Here is a 27,577-nt window from a genome sequence, read left to right on the forward strand (position 1 = left end):
ATTATTACAGAGGCTGACAGTACCGAGGTGTATTTCTTGTCCTTAAGCTCAGTTAACAAGTATCACTTTTAGATTTAATTCGTGTTACAACGATCATTATTTTTCTAGAATATAAAACATTCAGTATAATACACCACGTAAAAGATCTGTAACAAATATCATATTTAGAGTTACATGACTAACCTGTTATTGGTTATCCTAGTCACGTTCTCCTGACACTCATTAACCAGATGTTCTTGTTGTTCGACGTTCAGCTGGAGTGATTGAATTTCACGCAGCAGGTGTTGAGTAATGTTGTTCTTGTGCTCTCCAACTGTAACAATAAAACATTGTTTTATATATATATATATATATATATATATATATATATATATATATATATATATATATATATATATATATATATATATATATATATATATATATATATAAGAAGACATATCAGGATTCTGCTTTTGACTCTCGCCTCGGCAGGTCATAGCAGCTCTCCTTACTTATTCAGTCTCCCTACAATCCCCGATGGGGAGGGAAACCTTTACCTTCGTCGTCTTCAGCTTGACTTGCACGATGAGCTATGCAAATCGTGTCAAGATCAACCCCAACAGTGGTACTGTAAAGTAAAAGGACACAAGTGCAACTAATGTGACATTTTATTGTGGCAACGTTTCGCTCTCCAGGAGCTTTATCAAGCCATTACAAACAGTACATGGACACAGGGTATATATAGGCTCAGAGTGAGGTGCAATACTAGTGGTAGTAGTAGTAGTGACAAAAGTTGTAGTGGTAGTAGTAATACAATATGGTACAGCAATTAATTCGTACGTGAGTAGAAGGATATAAAAGCTATTACTTGGGTAACATAAAAATAGGTTGGACAAATATAGACTGGATAGAGGCAGCCTGTTTTAGTGTTCACTCTCTGTAATGTGCTTTTTGTACTATAACAGGAGAGACTATGTGATGGCAGGGTTTACTGTTTTCAGGAGGATTCTTGCTAAGACTTCAGAGATGGTGAAGTTGCCGTTGTTTTGTTTAATTGCATTAGAAACAGCGATTAGCGCTGATTCGTGGCACTTGCGTCTGCGGAAATTAGTTTCTTTGATCACTAATTGGGCGTTCCTGAATTTCATGAGATGCTTGGTGGAATTTCGGTGTTGTACACAGGCGTTGTTCAAGTTATCGTTCCTACATGCATAAATGTGTTCATTGAGGCGGGTGTCAAGGTTTCTTGCTGTTTCACCTACGTAAATCTTGTCACAGCCTCCACAGGGTATAGTTTAAACTCCTGCGTTGACTGGTTCGTGGTGCTTTGATTTTGTCCTGGTTAGATCTTTTATTGAAGTGCTGGAAGCGATGGCGACTCTTGTGTTAGCTTGTGAAAGTACTTTAGAAACGTTCAGTGCAACCTGGCTGTTGGGAAGAATTATAACTTTGTTGGGAGTTGTGTTGGTGCGTGGAGAATTAATGATCTGAAGAGCTCTTTTCTTGCAGTCTTTGATGAAAAAGGAAGGAAAATGTAACTCAGTGAATGTTTGGTGAATGAATGAGCATTCCTCGTCAAGAAACTCAGGACTACAAATTCAGTATGCTCTTAGGAAAATCCCGATGATGATGCCTCTTTTGGTCTTGGTATCTTGACTGGAATAGAAGTACTTTCACAAGCTAACACCAGAGTCGCCGTCGCCTCTAGCACTTCAATAAAAGATCTAACCAGGACAAAATCAAAGCACCACGAACCAGTCAACGCAGGAGTTTAAACTATACCCTGTGGAGGCTGTGACAAGATTTACGTAGGTGAAACGGCAGGAAACCTTGACACCCGCCTCAATGAACACATTTACTAATGTAGGAACGATAACTTGAACAACGCCTGTGTACAACACCGAAATTCCACCAATCATCTCATGAAATTCAGGGACGCCCAATTAGTGATCAAAGAAACTAATTTCCGCAGACGCAAGTGCCTCGAATCAGCGCTGATCGCTGTTTCGAATACAATTAAACAAAACAACGGCAGCTTCACCATCTCTGAAGTCTTAGCAAGAATCCTCCTGAAAACAGTAAACCCTGCCATCACATAGTCTCTCCTGTTATAGTACAAAAAGCACATTACAGAGAGTGAACACTGAAACAAGCTGCCACTATCCAGTCTATATTTGTCCAACCTATTTTTATGTTACCCAAGTAATAGCTTTTATATCCTTCTACTCACGTACGAATTAATTGCTGTACCATATTGTATTACTACTACTACTACAACTTTTGTCACTACTACTACTACTACCACTAGTATTGCACCTCACTCTGAGCCTATATATACCCTGTGTCCATGTATTGTCTGTAATGGCTTGATAAAGCTCCTGGAGAGCGAAACGTTGCCACAATAAAATGTCACATTAGTTGCACTTGTGTCCTTTTACTTTAAATATTGTCGGTAATTCTACCAACTTTATTACAACAGTGGTACTGTTGATGATTCATCAAAGCTTGCTCTTGCAACCGTCGTTCAGGGTGCATTGCAAGTGAAATTCAATGCTCTTCTGGCACTCAAGGAAGCTTTCATTGTCGTGAGTCACGATGAAGCTGAAGCTGAGAAGATACTCACTACTCAAGCCACCACTACTCTTACTGCTCAAGGATTTACTGTTATGTCCTCTCCTGCCCTCAAGGCAAGGAGATCAGTATTCCTGAAAAAAACGAGACAAGATTCTCACATCTCTACCAATTGCTGAACTCAAGTCATCTATTGAAACTCAAAATACATGGGCTGCTGTTGACAGCATCACAAAAAATCTCAAATGCTTCGTCCATGCTAAAGGTCACCTTCACCGATGTGAACATTGCAGCCGCTGCTCTGAGCGAAGGTCTTGATGAAGGGCTGATGAAGTGGTATTACTACTTCATCAGCCCTACCTACATAGAAGCAGAAAGATTTCACTACATTCAACATTGCTGGAACTGTTATTCTTATCTGCACAACACCAAGGCCTGTCCAGTTAAAGACAAGAAGTTCTGCTCAACATGTGGTAGTGAAGGCCACACTTTTAGTTCCTGTACTTCCTCTGCTCCATCTTCTCCAACTTGCTTAAACTGCAAAAGCAACGATCACCACACTCTAGCAGCAAAATGTCCTACTAGAAAGAACATTATGAAGAAACCCCAAGATGCAGCTCAGAAAAAATAATTTTCCAAGTCTCCAACCTATGCCGCAATTGCAAAGTTGCAGGCAGATACTACAAAACTCTTCAAGCTTCTTCTCAACCCGCCTCTTCCACCACCGTCACTCCTCCAGCATGTGACCTAACAAAGTTCCACTACTGTCTGCTATATGCTCATATACAGAACATGGTTGTACCTGGCTTGTTCAACACCACCATCAACGAACTATTTGCCTTGAACAACATGCCAGCGTATGTATTTCCAGCCTCTCCACCTTCGGCTGATATTCTCAAATTCACAAAAGACTTAGGGGCCAGTTTACCTGGAGTTTACCTGGAGAGAGTTCCGGGGGTCAACGCCCCCGCGGCCCGGTCTGTGACCAGGCCTCCTGGTAGATCAGAGCCTGATCAACCAGGCTGTTGCTGCTGGCTGCACGCAAACCAACGTACGAGCCACAGCCCGGCTGGTCAGGAACCGACTTCAGGTGCTTATCCAGTGCCAGCTTGAAGACTGCCAGGGGTCTGTTGGTAATCCCCCTTTTGTATGCTGGGAGGCAGTTGAACAGTCTCGGGCCCCTGAGACTTAACGTGCTAGTGACACCCCTGCTTTTCATTGGGGGGATGTTGCATCGTCTGCCAAGTCTTTTGCTTTCGTAGTGAGTGATTTTCGTGTGCAAGTTCGGTACTAGTCCCTCTAGGATTTTCCAGGTGTATATAATCATGTATCTCTCCCGCCTGCATTCCAGGGAATACAGGTTCAGGAACCTCAAGCGCTCCCAGTAATTGAGGTGTTTTATCTCCGTTATGCGCGCCGTGAAAGTTCTCTGTACATTTTCTAGGTCAGCAATTTCACCTGCCTTGAAAGGTGCTGTTAGTGTGCAGCAATATTCCAGCCTAGATAGAACAAGTGACCTGAAGAGTGTCATCATGGGCTTGGCCTCCCTAGTTTTGAAGGTTCTCATTATCCTTCCTGTCATTTTTCTAGAAGATGCGATTGATACAATGTTATGGTCCTTGAAGGTGAGATCCTCCGACATGATCACTCCCAGGTCTTTGACGTTGGTGTTTCGCTCTATTTTGTGGCCAGAATTTGTTTTGTACTCTGATGAAGATTTAATTTCCTCGTGTTTACCATATCTGAGTAATTGAAATTTCTCATCGTTGAACTTCATATTGTTTTCTGCAGCCCACTGAAAGATTCGGTTGATGTCCGCCTGGAGCCTTGCAGTGTCTGCAATGGAAGACAATGTCATGCAGATTCGGGTGTCATCTGCAAAGGAAGACACGGTGCTGTGGCTGACATCCTTGTCTATGTCGGATATGAGGATGAGGAACAAGATGGGAGCGAGTACTGTGCCTTGTGGAACAGAGCTTTTCACCGTAGCTGCCTCGGACTTTACTCTGTTGACGACTACTCTCTGTGTTCTGTTAGTGAGGAAATTATAGATCCATCGACCGACTTTTCCTGTTATTCCTTTAGCACGCATTTTGTGCGCTATTACGCCATGGTCACACTTGTCGAAGGCTTTTGCAAAGTCTGTATATATTACATCTGCATTCTTTTTATCTTCTAGTGCATTTAGGACCTTGTCGTAGTGATCCAATAGTTGAGACAGACAAGAGCGACCTGTTCTAAACCCATGTTGCCCTGGGTTGTGTAACTGATGGGTTTCTAGATGGGTGGTGATCTTGCTTCTTAGGACCCTTTCAAAGATTTTTATGATATGGGATGTTAGTGCTATCGGTCTGTAGTTCTTTGCTGTTGCTTTACTGCCCCCTTTGTGGAGTGGGGCTATGTCTGTTGTTTTTAGTAACTGTGGGACGACCCCCGTGTCCATGCTCCCTCTCCATAGGATGGAAAAGGCTCGTGATAGGGGCTTCTTGCAGTTCTTGATGAACACGGAGTTCCATGAGTCTGGCCCTGGGGCAGAGTGCATGGGCATGTCATTTATCGCCTGTTCGAAGTCATTTGGCGTCAGGATAACATCGGATACGCTTGTGTTAACCAAATTTTGTGGCTCTCTCATAAAAAATTCATTTTGATCTTCGACTCTCAGTCTGGTTAGCGGCTTGCTAAAACGTGAGTCATACTGGGACTTGAGTAGCTCACTCATTTCCTTGCTGTCATCTGTGTAGGACCCATCTTGTTTAAGTAGGGGCCCAATACTGGATATTGTTCTTGACTTTGATTTGGCATAGGAGAAGAAATACTTTGGGTTTCTTTCGATTTCATTTATGGCTTTTAGTTCTTCCCGCGATTTCTGACTCCTATAAGATTCCTTTAGCTTGAGTTCGATGCTTGCTATTTCTCTAACCAGTGTCTCCCTACGCATTTCGGATATATTGACCTCTTTTAGCCGCTCTGTTATTCTTTTCCGTCGCCTGTAAAGGGAGCGCCTGTCTCTTTCTATTTTACATCTACTCCTCCTTTTTCTTAGAGGAATAAGCCTTGTGCATACATCGAGTGCCACCAAGTTAATCTGTTCTAGGCATACGTTGGGGTCTGTGTTGCTTAGTATATCTTCCTAGCTTGTATCGGTTAGGACTTGGTTTACTTGGTCCCACTTTATGTTTTTGTTATTGAAGTTGAATTTGGTGAATGCTCCCTCGTGACTAGTCTCATTATGTCGGTCTGGGGCTCCACGCATACATGTCTGAACCTCAATTATGTTGTGATCTGAGTATATTGTTTTTGATATGGTGACATTTCTTATCAGATCATCATTGTTAGTGAAGATGAGGTCTAGTGTATTCTCCAGTCTAGTAGGCTCTATTATTTGCTGGTTTAAATTGAATTTTGTGCAGAGATTTAAAAGCTCGTGTGAGTGTGAGTTTTCATCAGAGCTGCCTCCTGGTGTTATTACTGCAACAATATTATTTGCTATATTCCTCCATTTTAGGTGCCTTAAGTTGAAATCCACCAGGAGCAAGATGTTGGGTGCAGGAGCTGGAAGATTTTCCAGACAGTGGTCAATTTTTAACAGCTGTTCCTGGAATTGCTGGGATGTTGCATCCGGAGGCTTGTAGACTACCACAATGACTAGGTTTTGGTTCTCGACCTTTACTGCTAAAACTTCCACTACATCATTTGAGGCATTTAGCAGTTCTGTGCAAACAAGTGACTCTGCAATGTATAGGCCAACCCTTCCCCCTTTTGCCTGTTCACTCTGTCACATCTGTATAGGTTGTAACCTGGGATCCATATTTCGTTGTCCAAGTGATCCTTTATGTGGGTCTCAGTGAAAGCCGCGAACATTGCCTTTGCCTCTGCAAGCAGTCCACGGATGAAAGGTATTTTGTTGTTTGTTGCTGGCTTTGGACCCTGTATATTTGCAAAGAAGAATGTCATCGGACTGGTGGTATTGTTTGTACTGGGGGGGGATTTTTTTCCGGCATTTGTATCTGTATCTGTTGGTTTGGAGTGGAGGCCATCGACTGTGGTTCCACTCCAGGAATGACTGGATTTGGTGTACGATTTCTGCCATTTCCTGCCAGTTTTTTTTCCTTCCTGGCACTAAAAAACCTCTCCCTCTTGAGTGGCTGTGGCTACCCAGGTTTTCCCATGGCCTGGATGTTTTGTATCTTTTTGTCCCCTTTAGATGGTATGCCTGGCAATTTAAGTTATAGCACAGTCTTTCCTGTACTGAAGAGGTACACATTTCAGGGTGAAAAAGCTTACAGGAAGGGAGTTTGCATTTTCCTGTTGTCATATGGGCATGGCATTTTCTAGGGTGGTCATAGTTGCACGTCCCGTCTGTTTTTCCAGATTTCTCATGCCAGCAGATACCAAGTGCATAGTATGTGCACAGGCTTGGTTTCCGTTTGTCTTGGGTTTCTGTGACTGTATTCCCTGTTGGTGCATGTTTCCCTGTGTTATTCCTATCCTCCCTAGCACCAACAATGAAGGTCGCACCAGTTGCTTTTGGTAATATATCCTCATTATTGCTAGTGGAGTCCTCTTGTTTGCTATTTCCTGTGGTATTTCTAGTTTGCAATATTGGTTTTATCTTATCTTTGACTACACTTGTTTCCCCACTACGGCTCCTGTCCCCTATGAGGTCATTTATATGTATTCCTTCCTGCGTATAATTCCCGACTACCTGGACAAAATCTCCAGCTTCACCATTACTGTCTCCCAGGACAGCACCTCCAGCTCACCATTACTGTCTCCCAGGACAGCACCTCCAGCTTCACCATTACTGTCTCCCAGGACAGCACCTCCAGCTTCACCATTACTGTCTCCCAGGACAGCACCTCCAGCTTCACCATTACTGTCTCCCAGGACAGCACCTCCAGCTTCACCATTACTCTCTCCCAGGACAGCACCTCCAGCTTCACCATTACTGTCTCCCAGGACAGCACTATCAGCCCCACATTTACTGACTACCAGGACATCACCTCCAGCCTTACAGTTTCTGACTACATGGCCAGTATCAAGGGCAGTACCATTCAGCCCAGACTTTTTATGTTCCCATCTGTTGTAGAAAGCTTCCAGGTTGTCTATGAAAGCAGCTTTGATGTTATCTTCTTTTGATACCCTTGTAATTTTAGTCCACAGATTTTCCTCATTTGGGCATACCCAAAAACACTTCCCTGTTTTAATACTGCTTGTAGCTAGTTCTTGGGTATCTGAACAAGGGGCGTGACACCAATTTCCACAAAAATGACAATTTATCCATGTGGAAGCCCGTTTGTTTGATTGACTGCAGACTATACAGAGCTTCATAATGATTTGAGTGGTTGATTTACTGTAATTCTACTAGCAACCTCTTGAATACTCTATTAATAACCTCCTTAAATGAAACTCTAGCTATTTGTATTTCTATTTCTAACTAATTGGACAGCTTACCGTGTACGTTCCTGATTTATATTTATTGTTTGTGTTTGATAAGGGCGCCTACAACCCCATCCGTTTACAGTCTGCTTTATTGTCCAACGAATCCGTCTGAAACCAGTCAAGGGTTCGGACCATCAAGGGTTCGGACCAGTCGAGGGTTCGGACCAGTCGATCTGATCTGATCAGTGGGTTACTTATTTAAAACATGCTGGTCGGTGATTTGGGCTAACACATGAAGGATCTACTGGAAATTATCTACCCGAGTAATGTGTGATTTGATTGATACAAAAGTATAACTTGCATGTTGAAGAACCGATGATTGCTGGCAACTCCTACAGTGACGAACGGTCGAGCCTCAACCCTTGTTTATCAATTGCTGTATCTAGCTTTTCTAGTTTTTTTTCGTGTCCACTACAATAAATGCTATATTATCACTATAGTTGACTGGTGGAAATTTTGGAGGAAGGACGCTTTTTCTGTAGTAATAATTGCTTCTCGTTGTGTATATTGCCACCGCTGGTAACTACAGGTTATATGAAATTCACAGTATACGTCTGGTATTTCAAGAAAAAAGAAACTAATGAAAGTCACTCCACTCCACTAAGTACCATTATAATACTGGTTAGTTGCTACTACAACACTGTATTCTGCTATTCACTGGTATCACTAGATTATATGCGAGTACACTAGCAGGCCAGGAAGATTATTAAAACAGCTGACCACTGTGGTAAGTTTCTGGCGACTTCTGGCACCTACCTCTATAGGCTTATCACTTCATTTACAAATTCACCTGTTTTCAAATGACACTTTAGCCTTTATCATCTATATACTAGGGAGCCACTGTAGTATACACTATAACACTATGTATACACAATGTTATCAGGGAGACTCTTTCCTCTGACAAAGAAAAGTTCTATTATTATTATTTTGCACGCGGAACACAGGCCTATGATTCCCCTCTGGCAGTAAACTCTGCTAGGTAGTGCACACTAATTCTCCTTTTTTGACTCAGTATATAATGTTTTCCGCCCAAGATTGGTTCCAGGCGCTAGAGGGATGTATCGTATAGGATTGATGGCACAAATTAAAGTTCTAGCACGTAAGAGCGACCGTGTAAACACGAGAAACCCGGAGCACAACGAGGCACGTGGCACTGCTCCAGTAGGGCAATTAATTGCAGCTCTTTTGTTTACTGTCCGATTTCCTCCAGTTTTGGTGCACAAGACAAAGTGTTTTCACACCGTGTAAAAAATATTTGTCAAAAATATACCTCAAACAACAACTGAGAAAAGACTGAAAAAGGACTGATTTACAGAAAATGCCCTTTGGCAGGAAGGTAGTCCTATGGGACGACGTAAGGTTGTTTGGACACTTGGTGTCGAGAGAACAATGCTAATACGAATTTTCCGCAAGGCCTTTCCTCTAAATAACTTATCTTTATTTAACAAAAAAATAAAGTTTGTTAGTTCTTGGAATGTTGAAAAAAATCTATCCTTTACTCCCACATAACTTCCAAAGTATTTGGAATATTTCCAAAATTCCTTCGGAATTAATTAGAGAAATCATTATTTTACCATTTCTGTGAATAATATTCCACTTAATTAAGTAATAAAGGCGTACCTTAGCGAAATAAGTGAATAAGTTACTTCCGAGATATTGGCCTGGAACGCCGGCCGGCCACCGTCTCGATTTTTTTTTCGCGAAAATCGCGTTTGTTTCGGTGTATTTCTTAGTAAACTGATGTTCTAGTGCAGTTATCCTCTTCAAGACAACGTTTTCTCTTACTTAAAGACATGGAGACGACATGGAGAGCAGTAACTCATTTATATCAAAATATTACCAATTGTCTATCGCCATATTATGGCTTATTTTATTCAGTCTAGAGTATATAGCATGTTTGTATGTTATTTATAGTGTTTATTAGATCATATTAGATCAATTCTGATAGATATATAAGCCGTAGAGTTGACATATAAGCTGATATAAGCGTAATATTGAAGAGATTTCTCCTGGCTCTCTGGCTCGGGAATACTGTCGAGTGTTCCCAGATGGTGCCTGATTGGCTGGCACTCTACGGATAAGCTCCCCCCTCAAGGAAGGTTCCTTGATGTTGGTGAGGGGCTCTTGATTTAAAGAATTGAATCTGTGCTCCAGTTCCCCGAATTAAGCCTGAATGTCTTCCACATCCTCCCCCAGGCGCTGTATAATCCACCGGGTTTAGCGCTTCTCCCTTGATTATAATAATAATAATAATACGGATAAGCTCTACCTACTCTTATGATGCCAAATAGTCAGTTATTATATTAGAAGGAATAATGCAAGAAAAGGCGAAAAAAAACAAGGAAAAAATTCCAAAAAATATATGGGCCGTGAGCAGACTCGCTACCAACATCGCCGTCACCATACCTGATATAAATGACTATAATTTCTTGTAGAAACGTCGTAGAACATTCATTCTGGTACCATTGTGTTGCCAAAGAGTTAAGCTTATTTTTCTGTATATATAACTCAATTTCCATAATTTTTCGATTTTTCGATATTTTGTTGAGTGCGCGCGGAAAATTTCCCTACTGGCCCCTTAGTCGCCGCTTCTGCTCCTTCAGTAACTCCTCCATGGCAACCAACTAGTGACGTCACTCCAACAACAACCAATGAGAAGCCTCTACCACCTTCACTCATTGAAACCCACCAATCAGAAACCTTGCCACCAGCAACAACATCCTCCTCCTCTACTGAAGCTGACATCGAATCTTCACCTCCACTTTTTAACACCACTTAACAAGAATGAAAAACCTATGCCAACAACACCATCTTACGACTCTCGAAATGATACAGTTTCTGATAAAGATGCAGAAAATTATTATCCATAGTTTGGAATCACTTTCTACACCACAGCTAATTATGCCCAAGATATGCTGTTACCAGAACTGCGCACTCACTTCATCCAAAAGAAAGTCAAGTTTACCATCAACTCAACTTGCAGAGCTCCTGGTATAGAAATTTCTTCTCTTCTAAAGCACATTGAAAAAAATTCTCAAGATCCCATCTATCAACACTTGCTAACACGCCTCATGATCATCCCGATCCAATGATTTAAACATCTTGAAAATGGTACAGAAATTGTGGAAAATTACATTTATCTGAACGTATCATTATGTACATAACAGTAAATGAACAAAGATAATTATTATTTATCAGTTAGACAAGTAGGAATTTGGGACACATAGGTCGCAAAAAATGTCCCCCTTCGATACATACCACTGTCATATCCACAAGTTGCTCTGGACCTATTAATTACAAATGAAATAATCACCAGGAATTCTGGTAAATATATAAATTTGTGGACTGTATATTAAAATTAATAAGTGATTATATATACACACATTTACATAACAGAAGGAGAATATAACTTAATATCACTCACCAATTTGACTGGAGATTAAGTTGTATCATACTCAGAAAACCTCACTGTCTATACATGAAAATAACACTGGCCAGAGTTAAACATAACAGACTTATCTGAGGTTCCTGGAGTTGTCTTGTCCAGTCGCCTGATATCTCAAGTTATGCAGGAATGCACATCCAACAATTTTGGCTCCTATTTGAGAGGTGTCAGCCCAATTTTACCTCTAGAGCACGAAAATTCTTCCCATTAATCACTAACGTTTTTGTTGTCTAGTTCAAACATGACAAGTTCCTTCTGCGCAGGTGCAGGCTTCCCATTTTTTTATAAAAAAATTTGTTAAATACAGTATGGCCATCTATTTACATATAACTACTGTATTTCTGGAAAATATATACAGTATTTTCCACAGAAATCAACAAGCAAAATGTTATCGTAAAGCAACGTAACAACTCAAAGTAACCACCAAACTCCATGAACTGACCAATCAACGATAAGCTCCTCCCTAGTCGCCTGCAGCCACAAATCACCAGCAAGTCTTAATTTTCTTCCATCCAGCAAGATGCAGTCAGCTTCTGCAGTGTTCCAGTGCCTTCTACGTTGTCCTGGTCAGTGCTTTCCAGGCTTAGCAGTTGGGTCTAGTACTGACTCTTCTCTCTTCGACTCGAGACATTCCTCTCACTGTCTATTCTTCGGCCTGTCCCCACTTGCCCCTCACCCCTCGTGGGTCCTTACCTGCGAGTCCGTGTTGTTGTTATTTTGACCTACCAGTCAAATTACCAGATGGTCACTTAAATTACATTTTAACAGTGATTATGTAGGAGTGAGGTGAAAGTGCTGAATGACGATAAAAGTATTTTCATTTTGGGGATTTTCTTTCTTTTACGGTCACCCTACCTCGGTGGGAGACGACCGACTTCTTGAAATATAAATATATATATATATATATATATATATATATATATATATATATATATATATATATATATATATATATATATATATATATATATATATATATATATATATATAAATATATATATATATATATGTCGTGGCGAATATGTAAAACTGGTCAATTACCAAGAACTCATTTAAAATTAAGTCCTTTCTAAAATTTTCTCTTATACGTTTAAAGATATATTTTTTTCATTAATGTTGATGTAAAAATTTATAATTTTGCACCAAAAGAATCTTAGAAAACTTACCTAACCTTATTATAACAAGCGCAATTTATTTTAGCCTAACCCAACTAAATATATTTTAGATTTGTTTACAATAATTTAATACTAAACAAACACAGAGAAATATATTTTTTTCGTTAGGTTCAGAATAATTTTGGTGAAATTATTGCATACACAAATTTTCACTTGTCCTATATGGCAAGATGAACGTTGCTATTTAAGCCAAGATCGCAAGTTCTGCCTATTCGGCACGACATATATATATATATATATATATATATATATATATATATATATATATATATATATATATATATATATATATATATATATATAGAGAGAGAGAGAGAGAGAGATTTTGGGAGATGTTAAGTGAATGTATAGGAGCCTTTGAACCAAGTGAGAGAGTAATTGTGGTAGGGGACTTGAATGCTAAAGTAGGAGAAACTTTTAGAGAGGGTGTGGTAGGTAAGTTTGGGGTGCCAGGTGTAAATGATAATGGGAGCCCTTTGATTGAACTTTGTATAGAAAGGGGTTTAGTTATAGGTAATACATATTTTAAGAAAAAGAGGATAAATAAGTATACACGATATGATGTAGGGCGAAATGACAGTAGTTTGTTGGATTATGTATTGGTAGATAAAAGACTGTTGAGTAGACTTCAGGATGTACATGTTTATAGAGGGGCCACAGATATATCAGATCACTTTCTAGTTGTAGCTACACTGAGAGTAAAAGGTAGATGGGATACAAGGAGAATAGAAGCATCAGGGAAGAGAGAGGTGAAGGTTTATAAACTAAAAGAGCAGGCAGTTAGGGTAAGATATAAACAGCTATTGGAGGATAGATGGGCTAATGAGAGCATAGGCAATGGGGTCGAAGAGGTATGGGGTAGGTTTAAAAATGTAGTGTTAGAGTGTTCAGCAGAAGTTTGTGGTTACAGGAAAGTGGGTGCAGGAGGGAAGAGGAGCGATTGGTGGAATGATGATGTAAAGAGAGTAGTAAGGGAGAAAAAGTTAGCATATGAGAAGTTTTTACAAAGTAGAAGTGATGCAAGGAGGGAAGAGTATATGGAGAAAAAGAGAGAAGTTAAGAGAGTGGTGAAGCAATGTAAAAAGAGAGCAAATGAGAGAGTGGGTGAGATGTTATCAACAAATTTGTGTGGGGGAAGTTCGTGAGGCAGTAGGTAAAATGAAAGGGGGTAAGGCAGCCGGGATTGATGGGATAAAGATAGAAATGTTAAAAGCAGGTGGGGATATAGTTTTGGAGGGGTTGGTGCAATTATTTAATAAATGTATGGAAGAGGGTAAGGTACCTAGGGATTGGCAGAGAGCATGCATAGTTCCTTTGTATAAAGGCAAAGGGGATAAAAGAGAGTGCAAAAATTATAGGGGGATAAGTCTGTTGAGTGTACCTGGTAAAGTGTATGGTAGAGTTATAATTGAAAGAATTAAGAGTAAGACGGAGAATAGGATAGCAGATGAACAAGGAGGCTTTAGGAAAGGTAGGGGGTGTGTGGACCAGGTGTTTACAGTGAAACATATAAGTGAACAGTATTTAGATAAGGCTAAAGAGGTCTTTGTGGCATTTATGGATTTGGAAAAGGCGTATGACAGGGTGGATAGGGGGGCAATGTGGCAGATGTTGCAAGTGTATGGTGTAGGAGGTAGGTTACTGAAAGCAGTGAAGAGTTTTTACGAGGATAGTGAGGCTCAAGTTAGAGTATGTAGGAAAGAGGGAAATTTTTTCCCAGTAAAAGTAGGCCTTAGACAAGGATGTGTGATGTCACCGTGGTTGTTTAATATATTTATAGATGGGGTTGTAAGAGAAGTAAATGCGAGGGTCTTGGCAAGAGGCGTGGAGTTAAAAGATAAAGAATCACACACAAAGTGGGAGTTGTCACAGCTGCTCTTTGCTGATGACACTGTGCTCTTGGGAGATTCTGAAGAGAAGTTGCAGAGATTGGTGGATGAATTTGGTAGGGTGTGCAAAAGAAGAAAATTAAAGGTGAATACAGGAAAGAGTAAGGTTATGAGGATAACAAAAAGATTAGGTGATGAAAGATTGAATATCAGATTGGAGGGAGAGAGTATGGAGGAGGTGAACGTATTCAGATATTTGGGAGTGGACGTGTCAGCGGATGGGTCTATGAAAGATGAGGTGAATCATAGAATTGATGAGGGAAAAAGAGTGAGTGGTGCACTTAGGAGTCTGTGGAGACAAAGAACTTTGTCCTTGGAGGCAAAGAGGGGAATGTATGAGAGTATAGTTTTACCAACGCTCTTATATGGGTGTGAAGCGTGGGTGATGAATGTTGCAGCGAGGAGAAGGCTGGAGGCAGTGGAGATGTCATGTCTGAGGGCAATGTGTGGTGTGAATATAATGCAGAGAATTCGTAGTTTGGAAGTTAGGAGGAGGTGCGGGATTACCAAAACTGTTGTCCAGAGGGCTGAGGAAGGGTTGTTGAGGTGGTTCGGACATGTAGAGAGAATGGAGCAAAACAGAATGACTTCAAGAGTGTATCAGTCTGTAGTGGAAGGAAGGCGGGGTAGGGGTCGGCCTAGGAAGGGTTGGAGGGAGGGGGTAAAGGAGGTTTTGTGTGCGAGGGGCTTGGACTTCCAGCAGGCATGCGTGAGCGTGTTTGATAGGAGTGAATGGAGACAAATGGTTTTTAATACTTGACGTGCTGTTGGAGTGTGAGCAAAGTAACATTTATGAAGGGATTCAGGGAAACCGGCAGGCCGGACTTGAGTCCTGGAGATGGGAAGTACAGTGCCTGCACTCTGAAGGAGGGGTGTTAATGTTGCAGTTTAAAAACTGTAGTGTAAAGCACCCTTCTGGCAAGACAGTGATGGAGTGAATGATGGTGAAAGTTTTTCTTTTTCGGGCCACCCTGCCTTGGTGGGAATCGGCCGGTGTGATAATAAAAAAAAATATATATATATATATATATATATATATATATACATATATATAATATATATATATACATATATATTATATATATATACATATATATATATATATATTATATACATATTATATTATATATATATATATATATATATATATATAATGTATATATATATATATTCTTTCTTTCAACACACCGGCCGTATCCCACTGAGGCAGGGTGGCCCAAAAGGAAAAACAAAAGTTTCTCCTTTTACATTTAGTAATATATACAGGAGAAGGGGTTACTAGCCCCTTGCTCCCGGCATTTTAGTTGCCTCTTACAACACGCATGGCTTACGGAGGAAGAATTCTGTTCCACTTCCCCATGGAGATAAGAGGAAATAAACAAGAATAAGAACTAGAAAGAAAATAAAAGAAAACCCAGAGGGGTATGTATATATACGCTTGTACATGTATGTGTAGTGTGACCTAAGTGTAAGTAGAAGTAGCAAGACTTACCTGAAATCTTGCATGTTCATGAGACAGAAAAAAGGACACCAGCAATCCTACCATCATGTAAACAATCACAGGCTTTCGTTTTACACTCACTTGGCAGGACGGTAGTACCTCCCTGGGTGGTTGCTGTCTACCAACCTACTACCTATAACATTATATATATATATATATATATATATATATATATATATATATATATATATATATATATATATATATATATATATATATATATATATATATATATATATATATATATATATATATATATATATTATATTTTATTTAAAACAATACAGTTTAACATAAAAATAAAGAAACAGTATGGAACCTAACCAAATTAACTGACAAACGGATTGTACCTACATGCTCGCAAGATATTACAACAAAAACTTACATCAAGAACATAACTAAAAACAAAATTACATGTCACAGTGTCATGAATTGACATATATACAAAACCTTGCATATGTATAAATTGTACATATAAATGACATCTGACAAAGGTTCAATACACTTGAACATAAAATATACTAAGAAGTTATATCAGGTAAATTCCATCCTTCACATTAATCAAAAAACCAAAACCTAACATCATAATCTTACTAGATAATCTACATACTTATCCCTAACAATACAGCTGAACATATCCCAACATACAAATAAACAGAAAAAGAATACAGCTTAGAACACAATAACAAGCTCTATACTGCTACAATACACCCATATACAAATTTCAGACAAATGGACTACGTCACTAAACTGTCTAGATATGTCTGTATACCATACAGACTAAACTGTCTAGATATGTCTGTATACCATACAGACTAAACTGTCTAGATATGTCTGTATACCATACAGACTAAACTGTCTAGATATGTCTGTATACCATACAGACTAAATCTTAACATCAAGAACTTGCATGAACACCAAACCGGTATCAGGGTACAGACCATAAATATAAACTTTAAAAAGAATCAATCATGCATATATAAAGTATTACATAACGTCTGACCCATGACAAAGGCTCAATACAATAGAAAGAGATATATATTTATATATATACACATACACACCCACACACCCACACCCACATCCACACACACACCCACACGTACACACAAAAATTTTCACAAAATCACATTAATCAGATGCACTGTATGCACAAAGCAAAACAGTATATAAGTATATCTCATCGTGCAAAAACTCAGCACGTAACATACATACAAACTATAACACACTTCATGTCGCAAATAACTTATTACTCAAGAATCATGTTATACAAGACTGATACACATCATAATTATACATAAAAAATCTACTATATTATACCTACATTCTGAAAAGTGTTATATCTACCATAACGAGACCTTGAGCTCTACATCCACACTTGGCTGCCATAAAGTCTCAATGAAAACCAGGAAACCATTCCAAACCCACATTCACAACACTCTCACTCCCTCCCCCCCCAGGGAGGCGAGCCCGCTGTTACCCCCTGACTCCCTCCAACCTATGAAAACACCTTCACTCACTCATATCCAATCACAGATTTACGAGAATCTCTAACGTTAGCATTCTATACCCCTCTGAGAAAGCCTGATCCCACCTCCTCCCATACAAATCTCTGTTACGACACCTCGTACTATAGAACGTTACCGCAAGAACCTTTCTTCTCTCCTCACTATCCCCTCTCCCCCTCATCACCCACGACATATATATATAATCTACCATGATATAATCTAAAGCCCTTATGACACCCTCGTCTAACCCACCCATATCTAGACTTAGAGCACGCAAAACCGACACCCCACGGCCCCCCACCCTCTGTACCAACCTACTTAACCAGCACCTAACCTCCTCTAGCCCTTCACAAAAGTAAACTACATGGAACGCAGTCTCGTCCCCTCCACAGATACCACACCCCCCACCCTCTACAACCTGTCTGTTTCGTAATATCTCACCAGACGGAAGGATCCCATGCAGAAAACGAAACATCACCTCACGCGCCCGAGGTTTTAACTTCAATTTACTAAATCTAAACCAAATACTCTTCCACGCATACATGGGGAACAAACCCTCAACTGGGACAACGCACCTACCTACAAGTAACCTACACAAAACCCTTATACGAACCTTTCTCAGTTCCCTAACCAACATCACAGCCCTCAAAACTATTTCACATTCCCTCAACTCCATTCCTCGATACCACATACCCAGCCTGTCGTGTATCCTTCCCAAACGCCCCGCGTTCACACCCTCACGCAACACTTCCCATTTAATAAACACACATTTAGCCCTCCGTCTCAAATCCAACAACCCCAACCCACCCTGACTTACAGGTAACATTACAACCTCCATCCGTAACCAATCACAATGTGAACCCCATAAAAATTTGTACACCCGTCTTAGTATCCCCGCAATCGCTGTCCCTGTAATTGGGAACACAGCTGCAACATGCCAAACCTTACTATACAATAAAATGTTCACGACTATCACTCGCTGTATCAGAGTTAGGTGCTGGGGTCTCAGAACACCTAGACGCCCCACGATCCTTTCCAATAACCTATCCGAATTTTCCTCCCGCGCCGCAACCATGTCATCCCTATAAATAATACCACAAATCTTTAAAGACACCGCCCATTCTTTAACAACATTACATCTCCCCCCCACACCCCCCACCCAAGAACCCAACCCCATGCACCTTGACTTCGCACTATTTACCTGCATACCCGTGGCACTTCCAAATAATTGCACCACCTCGTCCAACACTCTCATTGACATCCCTGCACGAATGAGAACAGTGGTGTCGTCAACATATCCAATTAACCCCGGCCAGGCCCTCCCACCCCCCACACTTCCCTCACATGGCGTACATAAGCTACGGTCAACCATTCTATAAAAGGGGTCCTGGAAACACGCAAACAATATTTGGAACATGGGGCATCCCTGTCTAAGGCCTCTTCCCATTGCAATTTCCCTCCCCATACACCCATTAATCTGTATCCTCATTTTCGCTCCCTTGTACAACGTATTTACCCACTCGACTATTTCCTCCCCAAAACCCTGTCTCCTAAGTATAACCTGCAAAGCTCCCCTTTCCACTCTATCATATGCTCCCTGCCAGTCTAGAGCCAACAAAGCCGCCCCTCCACCCCCACCCTTAGCTTCCACAAAACTTCTCAGTATCCCATGTCCTTCAATCATCGACCTTCCCGGCAACCCGAACTGAGATTTTGACACCACCCTCTCCACTACACATTTGAACCTATTACCTAAAATTTTTGCAAACACCTTATAGTCTGCACACATCAGTGATATGGCTCGGTACTCCCAAAGGGTGGGCTGCCCCTTGACCTTCGGGACCAACACTACTACTGCTGTTTCCTGCTTCTCCCCCAACTTACCCTTCTCCTTCATACTATTAAATAACCTAACTATAAATTCCTTTATCAATGCCCAATGTTGTAAATAAAATTCTACCGGGAGACCATCAATACCGGGAGCTTTCCCCTTCCTCATTCCCCTTAACGCATTCTCTATTTCCTCTGCCGTAATCGTCCCACCTAAAGCCTTTCGATCACTATTTCCTAAATTACACGTCACATACGTACACACCTTGTCCAATGCCCCGTCACCCCCCCCCCCCCACTGTTCCAGTACTTCTCGTACCAAGCCTCCGCATACGCACACATCCCCTTCGTGGTTCGTATCTCCTGCCCTACTCTATAATTCCCAACCATCTCCGTTACCTCTAAACATGGTATAGCCGTCAGCGCCTGCCTTTGCTTTTGATGCCGCAAAACACACGCTGACGGCTTGTCGCCCCAAAGCACTTCCTCCACCCCTGCCTGCATCCTTACAGCTTGAAACCTTTCATTTTGCAACACCCTCAACCTCCCCTTTATTTCAGCTATTTCATCCATAGGAAAATTATTCCCACCCACCCCCCTGCCCATAGCAACCTCTTAACCTATCCTCTAAATAGTTAGCCAGTCCATATTTTAAATTATTAATACGTTTTCCTTCTCTCACATAAAACTTTCTAATCCTTTCCTTTGCGACACTATCCCACCATGTCACAATGTCTTCCACTCCCTGTTCTTCCACACTAAGCTCCCTCCATAGGACTGAAAACCCCTCCAACCCCTCCTCATCCCCTAACACACTTATATTTAATTTCCAATAACTTCTATATATGTCCGCGAGCGTCCCCCACCCAACCTCCACCACCACTGCCCTATGATCTGACATTGTAGCCTCAACAGTACTGAAAGATTTCACGTCCACTCCCTGAGAAAGGTACACTCTATCTAGTCTCGCAGCATAACCACTCCTAACAAACGTATATTCAGTCTCCCACACCGCCCCCCCAAAGGCATCACGTAACCTAACATCCCTTAATAAATCCCTAAGAGCCACAGACATATATCCAGCCCCTCTTGGGTCCACATCAGCCACCCTGATTACACTATTCCAGTCCCCACCAACTATTGCCACCTCTGGCAGTGCACTTAAGAAAAACACAAGATCCTCACACACAAAATCATTCTTTACCTTTATGTTATTTTCTGCCCGCGCATACACACTCACAAAAGACACACGCTTACCCATCCACCACCCATCCACACGCAACACCCTCCCTCCCCCTCCTCCCTCGCTTCTCTGCAAAACGGGCTCGTCTCCCTTATTAAAATTCCCACACCACCTTTTAGACGGGGAGATGGCAGGGTAACTACCCGAAATCCTGCCACCTCCAACACCCTACCCTCTTTGAAATTGTGCTCCTGCAGGAACACAACATCCACTCTAGATTTATTCAGAAAATTACGAAGCCAATCTCTCTTCATACCGCTACATAACCCATTAACATTTACAGACATACACCTAAGGCCTATTAAAGTTTCCACCCCTGCTTCCTCTCATCACTCTTTACAACTCCAGAGCTTGAATTTACGTTCAACACCTTCAGAGTGCTCTCTTTCCCTCCCCCCTTCTTCCGGTGCCTCCTATCATGGCTACCACCACCTACACCACTACCTTCACACTTCACCTCAGTCTGTTTCCCAGGCCTTTGTGCAGGCGTAAGGACGTCATTAGAATCTGATGTAGCCGCCCTCTTTATATTGTTGTGCCAGGTCATCTTCCGCATTACTTTGAGATGATATCACTTAATATCATATTGCGAACTTTCTTGTTAAATGCTAAAATAAGCAAGTCTGGCTAAACAATACTATCTGGGGCTTCATATGAGTTACCAAATGGAATCATGTAAATTTATGTACGTAATGGAATTATTTAAGTTAGATGTAACAGTGCAATATGTGAAGCACTTGGTAACAACCAGTTTTTGGTTAACACGCTCACCCTCTGAGCTTACGTTATGTTAGGTTACCCCTTCCCCACTACAGTCAGTAGCAGCCGACCTACAGCTTAAGGTGCATTACTTGGAAATCCTCTGTTCTAACAGAGCCGTATTCCCGTACATCATACTTAAGAAGGTGCTCGTGGGGGACTTATCTGTATTTTACGTCCCAAGACCAATATCGGATATATTCCCCGGTTTTCTGAAAATCTTTGGATGATAGCTTATTACTTTATTTGTAAGAATGGAAATGAAACCTTAAGGCCATGTACATCGTTCTTTGTAAATATTCTTGCACTAGTAAGATATGAGAGAAAAGTTAATAACTTATAAGTGATGTTTTAAGGAACAATATGATATTAATGGCCATAAATTATTGTGATTTGTTTGACTCGCTGTGAGTAGTTAGGACTTCATCAACTTATTGTACCTCGATACCCTGTAAAGTGAAAAGGAGGATAAGAGAGCAATAAATGGGACGTTTGTCCGGGAGTCTGTGAACCCCACAAGTAAATTAAAGTGATATCTCGCTTAGATAACAGAACTATAAAAATGGACCTAGGATCAGATCTATTAAGTAATTTAACAGAAAAGTCCCTAAAGACTTTGCAAACTTGTTGGTGAATAGCCAGACAATTAAATGTACCATATGATAGACATTACACTGTGCCTACCCTTAGATCTTTGATCAAGTATACAATCTCTGCTGACGCACCTTACAGGGAAGGAGTAGATGTAGAGTCTAGCCTTCTCGAAATGCACCTTGATGCATCAGAAACTAATGAAGAGAATAAACAGGAAGGGACACAGACTTCTCTTCCTCGTGTCAGTCTCCACAACTTCTATGCCAAAGGTTCCCGAAGGACCTGAGTCGGAAACTAGAGCCGAGTCTCTAGAAACGCCCCTCGCCAGCAGTACCATCACAAGTACTCAACCCAAAACCAGTGGTGGAGATCTGCAAATGTCTCTCCATTCGTCCTTACCCTTCGAACACTTGGGACAAGACCAATTAAATTCTATTGAATGCATATTGCTCTTACAAAATGCCCAGTCGTAAGCTAAGAAATGCCTCGCTCAGGAAGAGTTCAAAAAAACGAGGGAGACTTGGACGGTACGCTTACCAGGTTTGATTTACATAAAGCTGCTCTTACGATGCCTATATTTCGAAGAAAATAATGTGGATGTCTTCCTCGAAATTTTCGAAAACCAAGCTCAAGCCATGAACTGGCCGAAAGGGAATTGGGCAACTTTAATTCACACTGTTTAGCGCTTCTTTTTTATAATAATGATAATTTAATTCACACTGCTTTAAAGGGCAAAGCTCAAACCTGCACAGCTTCGCTTCCCTACCAGAAATATACACAGTACGAAGTGGTGAAGAGATCCATATTGAGTTCTTATGATCTACTCCCCGTGAACTACCAAATAGCTTATCGTTCGGTGAAACGTCAGCCTGGTCAATCATACATGTATGTTGACTACGCCCAGGACAAGGTTACCACATCAGATCGTTGGTCCAGAGCCGCTGATGTCCACTCTTTAGAGGATCTGTCATTACTATTTCTGTTAGAGGATTTTCATGCAAATCTTCCTAGGGATTTGCAGAAGCATGTCATACGTCATCCGAAAAGTTCTCTGGAAGAAACTGTTGCTCAGGTGGATAATTTCAATGTGTTTGAAAGACTCGTCCCGAGTGGAAGAGATTCGGAAAACGTGAAATCCATCCTGTTCAAAGGTAAAACACCGTTGATGAGTAATCCACTTATCAACTACTCGGAGCCCAATCTCTCTCAGGTAGAAGACCCCTTCAGAGAAACCAGAAAATTAACAGGAAAGAATCATACTTGGTTCAAATCACCGGCGAGAGTGAAATACTCTTATTGTGCGATGGATGGACACAAAATGTCTCAGTGTTTCAAACTTAGAGACCACTCAAGAAATAACCAAGTATCCAGCCTTCCTTCTCAACTCATCAACACTTCTCTACGCAACAGAGATTCTGGAAAATCAGAGAAAAAACGATACACCCAGGGAAACCACGCCTGCTAGCTGACTGTCTGCATCATCACCTACTGCTGCAAACGTCTCCCACGTCATGGACCCTTATTTTTCCTCAAGTAACGTGGGAATTACCGATCAACTATTGACCGAAGTTAGCTTCTTTCGAGACACAGTTTCTTATCTAACTCTGCTTCGGGAAGAAATATTGAATCTCCCTAAGAGCTCCTACTGGACTAGATGCGCTGTTAGAAGCTTTTGGAGGCACCTCTTTGAGGGTACCTCTATATTAAGTTTTCTTGATAGCCCCAGTCTTTGAAGGTTGGGTATCAGTCGGAATTTCCCCGACGAATTTTCCTATAAAAAAACGTCGACTTATTAGTAGGGAATGATCTTGAAAGCACTGGCATAAGTAAGGAGCCAGTAGTCATGGAAAATGGAACTGAGGATCATTATGCAGTAGAGGCGTGTTAGGAGGGCCCCTTACTGTTTCCTTGGAGCATGGTGAACCGTGCCACGCCTCTTCTGAAACTGTGAATGATAGTGTCGATGAGGAATTAGGAAATTTGTTTCGTGACTTAACCCCAGTTGATGCATCACCTCCCGAGGAGGTAACGAGTGTTTTGGTTTTTCCCTCATCTGACAGGATCCTAACTGATCGGAAAGTCCTGGTGGAAGAGAAAAACTCCGACCCCTCTCTGGAGAATATTCGGAAAAACACCGTACCTGTGGAAGAAGCAAGTAAGTCGACCCCATGTTTCTTTTGGGACAAGGAAGCGATGAAAGAAAGGAAAAGTTTCAGTGGCGGACGTTTGATTGTGCTCCCAACATCTTTTAGAGACTTAGTCTGTGAAATGGCTCATAATAGCTCCATTGGAGGCTAAGGCAAAAGAAGACGCTTGCCAAATTTGCTTAACATGTTTTATAGGATTTATTGACGATTCTTGAGGTGGTGAGTGAAGATAAGATCTTTGAAGGCTTCTTACTTTTTTGCAATGTCGTTGGGTACACAGGCAGTACATTAAGTGCCCATGGTCTGGGAGGGCCATGCCCAGCGAGGGAGAGGAGAGTAGGACCTGTTGTCTGAGTGTAGGCCACTGAGTGAGTGAGGTAGAGGCAGGGGTGGGCATACTGAAGTGGTAGGTCTATAGGTGGCAGCATCAGCATGGCATGAAATATGAACTCAATTGGTAGACAGCATGACTGCCTGTGGAGACAGTACAGGATGTCTACATTCGCTCGGCCACCTACCACATGGTCGATCTGACCATGTCTGGGAATAAAAAAAACTCGGTCTCTCATTGGAACGGCACAGAACACAAAATAAAAAACATATATGTATATATATATATATATATATATATATATATATATATATATATATATATATATATATACATATATATATATAATGTATATATATAATATATATATATATATATACACATATATATATATATTTATATATATATATAATGTATATATATGTAATGTATATATATATATACATATATATATATATATATATATATATATATATATATATATATATATATATATATATATATATGGAATGGAAAAAACTGCCTGCAGGGAGAGAAGAAAAAAACATGTGGGGTGTGCTAAAGATCGTAGTCATAGGCAGTGAGTGTCGAGGGGCATCAGTTCTCGCCTTCCTGCGTCAGGACAGATACTGCAACACAGGAGACATCGCTGTGGCTGAGCTGTGATGTAACAGAGTACAGTCTTCTCTGGAACGGTGAAGCAGTCATCGTAGGAGTCGCTGCAGGGTTTCACTCAACCTGGAGCAAGACCTGCTGGTGCCCTCGAGTGAGGCGTCGTCAGTATTCGGCAACTGGGCAGGATTTCTTCTGACAAGTGACTCAGGAGGACATTTCTCGACTGGTACTGTTGCTGGGCTGTCACTGCCGGCAAACGTGGAGTGAGTCGTGGCAGAGACGACTCAGCAAAATATCAGGGAATCATAACAGCATACATCATACTGCAGTGAGTGGGCTAGCAGTCAAAGTGACATCATCTTAGTGCAGGCTGCTCACTGAAGCTTGTGACACGAGACTGACACAGCGCATGCTGTCAGGGTTAACTTCGGCTTGATGTGTGTCATTCTCGCGGCAGTTGGAATTATAGCAGAGGTTAGTCTAAGCATCCCCAGACTTGTTTCTCTACATATAACTGCACTCTGACGGTCTGGAGGTGAAGTGAAACAAATCTCGATGGGAACTGTAGCAGGTACGATTCTGCAGGGCATCGCGAGCAATGAACAAGAGCTTTCTGTACAAGGGGCTCAGATGCTCAGGCTCACTAATATCAGCTGTCAAAAGCATGGGTCACACTGGGTGACAAGAAACACGGTGGTGCTACACTGTGGTCTGGGCTCAAGACCACACAGGACACATGGAAAACTGCACACACCCGCACAGCACATGCGGTAAAACATGGCTTACTAGCAAATGATGCTTTTCTGAGTAAAAATCGACACTAAGCTATACACAAACATATGAGAACACTGAGAGGAATTTATTAACACATGACATATTGGCAGTTTGGAGGGATATGTTGTGTATCTCTATACGTATATGCTTCTAAACTGTTGTATTCTGGGCACCTCTGCAAAAGCAGTGATAATGTGTGAGTGTGGTGAAAGTGTTGAATGATGATGAAAGTATTTTCTTTTTTGGGATTTTCTTTCTTTTTTTTGGGTCACCCTGCCTCGGTGGGAGACGACCAACTTGTTGAAAAAAAAAAAAATGTATCTTCTCTCAGTCTTCTCGACAATACTGAAATAATTACTAGAACACTAGATGTGACATCACATCATGTCAGGCGTGACGTCACAAGGTAGTGTCAGCAGCTTGGTGATGTCAGCAGACGTCTTGAGGTGATGTCAGGCAGACATCGTGACATCATGAAATCGGGCAGCATCCTGGGTGATGCCGTGAAGTCAGGCAGCATCATCAGTGACGTCAATGTGATGCGGGCAACAGACCACAGCATGTGGCCTGAGACATCTGGCTTGGTAACCCACGTGGCTTGTAGATCCACGTGACATTGTCGACACCCCGCGTGGCTTTCTTCATGTGGCTTGCTGATCTACATGGCTTGGTGATCCACGTAACTTTGAGTGGCCTCGGACACTCAGATACACAGTTCTGGCAATGAATTTACATGGAAAACAGCAGAAAACACAACAAAGGGACTGAGTACATAGTGGTGGAGTGTGGTGGTAGGCGAGTGAGGTGTGAGTGTACAGCAGGGTGAGAGTGGGTGAGCGAATGGCAAGGAACGACCACTTCCTCCTCTCCCACCCACAATACGGCGAGATACTTACGCTGAATGCAGAAATCACCACAAACTCACCTCTGACTTGCTGAAATAGCTGTGCTGAGCTGAAGAACAATGGCAGAGCCATACGCTGAACACATGACTTGAAAAAACAGCATGGGATGCTGTGGCGTGGAGTCACTGGGATGCCACTTACAATTCTCGAAGGAATTACTGCTTCCACCAATATTTTATAGGATTTGATGATTCTTGAAGCGGTGAGTGAAGATAAGATCTTCGGAAGCTTCTTACTTTATTTGCAATGTCGTGGGGTACACAGGCAGTGTGTTAAGTGCCTATGGCCCGGGAGGGCCATGCCCAGCGAGGGAGAGGAGAGCAGAACCTGTTGTCTGAGTCTAGGCTGCTGGGTGAGTGAGGCAGAGGCAGGGGTGGGTATACTGAAGTGGTAGGCCTATAGGTGGCAGCACCAGCATGGCACAAAATATGAACTCAGCTGGCAGACAGCATGGCTGTCTGTGCAGACAGTACAGGCTGTCTACAAACATTTTTCGTGGCCCAAAATGCAAGAAAATATAAAGCAATATGTGAAAAGTTGTCCCAGGTGTCACTTAATTGATAAACCCTCACACAATTCTCCTTTAGCCCCCCCATTCCAATGCCAATGAGTGGAGAACCATTCAACTGTGTCAGACCACTTCCATAAACGAAGAAAGGAAACTGTGAGGGAAAAGTTCAACAGATAGGAGTAGCGAGTGAGTATATGGTAATGATAGTTTGATTGCCAGCTGCTTGTTAAGGTAGGGTAAGTCTAGCTCCCGCTATCCCCCCTTTCTTCCCACCCCGAAAGGTGACGTGTGGGGCTCCGGCCAAACAGTAATCACTCGACTCACAGCTCCCAGCACAACTGTAAGTACACGCCTG

At 41.6% G+C, this 27,577-nt stretch overlaps 1 protein-coding gene across 1 annotated transcript in view; it reads right to left on the reverse strand.

Annotated features, from left to right (window-relative positions):
• The window catches only part of LOC128695522 (angiopoietin-1), a 284,657-nt gene that overhangs the window by 192,427 nt on the left and 64,653 nt on the right, over positions 1-27,577 (reverse strand). Inside the window, exon 4 of the mRNA XM_070093171.1 lies at positions 184-313. Coding sequence (XP_069949272.1) covers positions 184-313 — 130 coding nt within the window. The remainder of the gene's footprint in view (positions 1-183; positions 314-27,577) is intronic.

Source organism: Cherax quadricarinatus, chromosome 42 (assembly GCF_038502225.1).
Source record: "Cherax quadricarinatus isolate ZL_2023a chromosome 42, ASM3850222v1, whole genome shotgun sequence".
In the NCBI taxonomy this organism is placed as follows: domain Eukaryota; kingdom Metazoa; phylum Arthropoda; class Malacostraca; order Decapoda; family Parastacidae; genus Cherax; species Cherax quadricarinatus.